Source organism: Solanum tuberosum, unplaced genomic scaffold, assembly GCF_000226075.1.
Source record: "Solanum tuberosum cultivar DM 1-3 516 R44 unplaced genomic scaffold, SolTub_3.0 scf00232, whole genome shotgun sequence".
NCBI classification, from domain to species: domain Eukaryota; kingdom Viridiplantae; phylum Streptophyta; class Magnoliopsida; order Solanales; family Solanaceae; genus Solanum; species Solanum tuberosum.
This window is the reverse complement of record NW_006239158.1, coordinates 845,401-849,406: the sequence shown is the minus strand read 5'-3', so window position 1 is coordinate 849,406 and position 4,006 is coordinate 845,401. Positions and strand designations below refer to the sequence as shown.

The 4,006-nt window shown below is 32.1% G+C and overlaps 1 protein-coding gene across 1 annotated transcript; it reads right to left on the bottom strand.

Annotated features, from left to right (window-relative positions):
- Positions 1–614: 614 nt before the first annotated feature.
- On the bottom strand, positions 615–3,009 carry LOC107062486 (uncharacterized). Its single transcript, XM_015313154.1, has 4 exons — positions 2,711–3,009; positions 1,483–1,715; positions 1,262–1,387; positions 615–1,150 (listed from the first exon to the last, which is right to left on the bottom strand). Exons 1-4 carry the CDS (start codon positions 3,007–3,009, stop codon positions 615–617), a joined length of 1,194 nt encoding a protein of 397 aa, XP_015168640.1.
- Positions 3,010–4,006: the final 997 nt, after the last annotated feature.

The window sequence follows — 4,006 nt, the reverse complement described above, 5'->3', positions numbered from 1 at the left end:
ATTTGTTTTTTTATTTAAATGGTGCATAACTCCTTTATTTGGATCTTGATTTTTCTCAATTTGGCCTTCACATGTTTTGGTTGAGTCTTCTATTTTTACATCCTTTGAACTTTTTGAAATGTCATCTTCCTTGATAAAATTTGTTGAAGCTTCAACTTTCAAGATTATTTTTGAATTTGTTTTCATCTTTTATTTTTAATTTGTTTGTTGATATTTTTTTTCAAAATCAGATTTTATAGAATAAGTAGTGAATAAAGAAAGTAGTTAATTAATGAATGAAGTACTCTCCCAATGAAACTAATTACTTGTAGATTTCCTAGGTTAGTCAAAGTAAATACATTTTCAAGATTAATTAATTAATCAATCAAGGGTATAATGGGCAAAATATGGTAATTTAGGCATAAATTTTATAAAATGACATATATTATGGTCCAGCTAATTTTAGAAAGGGGTGACTTATAATATGGGACAGAGGGAGTATATGCAGAGGCGAATCCAGGATTTCAAGAAAACGGGTGCACCATTGCTTTAAAGATAAGATCAAAAAAATTATAATAACAATAACTAAGCGAGCAATACATAAAAATTACATTACCACAAAAAATATCATCAGTTTATAATTGTACTCGACGAGACTTCATATTTTGAAAACGATCTATAATAACATCATTACTTACATTTTCAAATATCTTCCGCTCTATCTTACAAACTAAACATCCATTCAAAAATTCTTCACCAATGCTATTACGTAGATCATTTTTGATGAGCTTCATTGAGGAGAATGCTCTTTCCACACTTGTCGTAGCAACAAGCAAAATCAAAGTCAACTTTACAAGTAAATAAACAAGAGACCAAGTTTGATCCAATTCTGTTTGTGCCATCATCGTAGCAAGATCTTTAATCCCCTTCAAGTTGAGAAACTTGCTATCACACTCTCGAGCATAGACAATGAAACTATCAAACTGATAACTGAGATCTCGAAGTTCATTATCACCAAACTCACTTTTATAATATTCGGCCAACTTCATTATTCTGCTCTTACTAAAATTAGCAAATGAATCAACCGGATTCAAACTAGCCATACCAAGGAGTAAGTCACTAGTCATAACATAAAAACGATTATTGAGCTCCTGAAGTTGCAAATCAATAACTGCATAAAATACTTCCGCACAAAAGTGATGTAAATATGAAATTTCGGACTTCTTACGCTTTTATCTTGGATAGTGTTCAGTCATTTCGGGAACTAAAATATCATGTTTACCACAAAATGAAGAAACCTCATCCATCAAAGACTCCAAACCACTCTCTCTCATTGTTTGTATTCTTCTCTTTGAAAGATTAAGAAATACCATAGCATTGACAGTATCTTGATCTTTCTTTTGTAAAGCTTTGTTCAATTCATTTGTAAGAAGCAACATCTTGAACATCAAATGCAACACAAAGATAAATTCAAATTCTTGAATTTTATCTCTAAAAGGTTACCTGTCACAAGTTTATCAAGATCATGTGGAGAATCTTCTTTCATATCTTTAAGCACATTAGCAATTGAAGAAAATATAATCATGAAATTTTCCAAAGTCTTGAAATGGGATCCCCAACGAGTATCACCCGATCGTTGGAGGCCATGTTCTTGATTTAATCCTTGTTCGGTAAGAATTTCTCCAAATTTAAGCAATTCTTCCAACTTCTCAACTTGGTGTTGTCGAAGTAAGTCCCTGTGTTTAAAAGATGTCCCAATAGTATTCAAAACATTAGTGACAACATAAAAGAAAATTTTCACATCCGGATGTTTTTTAGAGAGAGCCACAAGTGTCAATTGCAATTGGTGAGCAAAACAATGAATATAATATGTAGACGGAGCATCGTGCAAAATCAAAGACTTTAGGCTATTTTTTTCTCCTTGCATATTACTAGCTCCATCATAACCTTGTCCACTGAGTCTTGATAGGCATAACGAGTGATCCAAAAGTAAAGAGTAAATACTTTTTGCAATGATCTTGCGGATGTATCACCCACATGAACAATACCCAAAAAGCTTTCTATCAACTCTCCATTTTTGTTAACATATCATAAAACTAGTGCCATTTGCTCTTTATGTGAAATGTCCTTTGATTCATCAACTAGTATTTCAAAATAATCACCACCCAAGTCTTTGATGATAGCTTTAATTGTTTCTTTAGTACAAGCATCCACAGTCTCTTTTCGAATTGTTGAACAAATCATCATATCATTTTTTGGAGCATGTTGTAATATCACCTTTTCCACATCCGAACGATTAACCCCATGAAATTTCAAAAGTTCAAGAAAAAGACCTTTGTAATCGGAATCTTCACTCTCATTATGACCACGAAATGACAATCCATTTCTTAGGAGAAACCTTACCACATCGATTGAGGCATTTAAATAAATTCGATAATCATTTTTGTTTTTTCACTTTGCTTGTGAAGAAAAGATTGAATTGATTGACGTTGATTCGCAAAATCAAGCATCTTATTCAAACATTTGTTATGAATACTATTCACCTCACCAACATGCAATCGAATTCTTTCCGGACCATGGTTTCAATTCTTAAAACCATCTTGTGTAAATGATTTTCCCACATTACCACGACTTTCAAATTCATTCTTGAAGAGATAACAACACAAACAAAATATAGCATCAGCATCTATGCTATATTCCAACCAAGCAGAATTTGGAGCATTAAACAAACTCAGGATTAAATTGCCGATTCCTAGTCCCAAATGTTGTTTTAGGATATACACGAAGTTTTGGTTGATAAGGCCCCATCAAAATATAATGTCTCCTCACAACATCTCGAATATAATTATGATCATATTCAAAGATGGGTTTTCTTTCTCCGGGATCCCGTTTGAGAGATCCAACCCCAAGAATACAATCAACATTTGAAGAAGAAGGTGTAATTATCTCTCTTTGAGCTTTTGGAGCTACATGTGAACTAATAGATGGACCGCTACTAGAACGTGGTTGCTTAATCAAAAAATTATCCATTTAGATATTCAAGGATAAATGTTCCTACAAATTCAAATAACTATTCAACTTAGTCACAAATTTAACTAGCAAATTTAAAATAAAATAAGAGAATCGCATATCTTTCACAATACAAAATAAGGGAATCACACCCTTGCAAGTTCAAATAAAATAGATGAATCACAATCCTTGCAAATCTAACTAAAATAGAGGAATCACACCCCTTTCACATTTAACAATAAGAAAATCACACATTCATAATAAAAAGAGGACTTATGCCTCTTTTGCATTCGAAATCACATATTCATAGAAAGAAGAGGAATCACACCCCTTTCACATTTAAAAGAAATAAGGGAATCACACCCCTTTCACATTAAAACAATAAGGGAATCACACCCTTTCACATTAAAAAAAGGGAATCACACCCTTCAAAATTGATAATATAATATGAAACACATTCCTTACAAGTTACATCCGCAAAATATGTAAGTTTGAGATAATCAATTCTTTAGCTATTGATGATTTTTTGTTATTAAAAAGAGAAATCATAAACTAAAATTACCTTAAACTTTGACAATGATGATTTCTCTAGATTCTTGACTTGAAGTTGAAGACTTAAAGCTTTTTATTTGTGTGGAAAATAAAAAACAAATTTGAAGAGAGAAGAAAGATATTGTTGGAACTTGGAAAGTGGATGGGAAGGAAACTTTTGAAGTCTTTGACTTTAGAACTTTCAGAATTTAGCTTTTCTTTTTTAATGAAAAACGTGTTTTTAGTTAATAAAAATAAATTGAAGCAAATTGGGGCTGCCTGGGATCGAACCTGTGACCTTTGTGTTGAAATCTTGCAGTCGTACTAGAGAACCATCCAGTAATCTTGAGAATGGGTTCCACAAGTTTTAATTTAATATATTCTTTAATAATTATAGAAGTAATATACCGAGTTTAGTCGGATGACCACGGGTTCCGGTGACCCAAAATTTATACATAAATTCACCCCTGAGTATATGGGAATATAG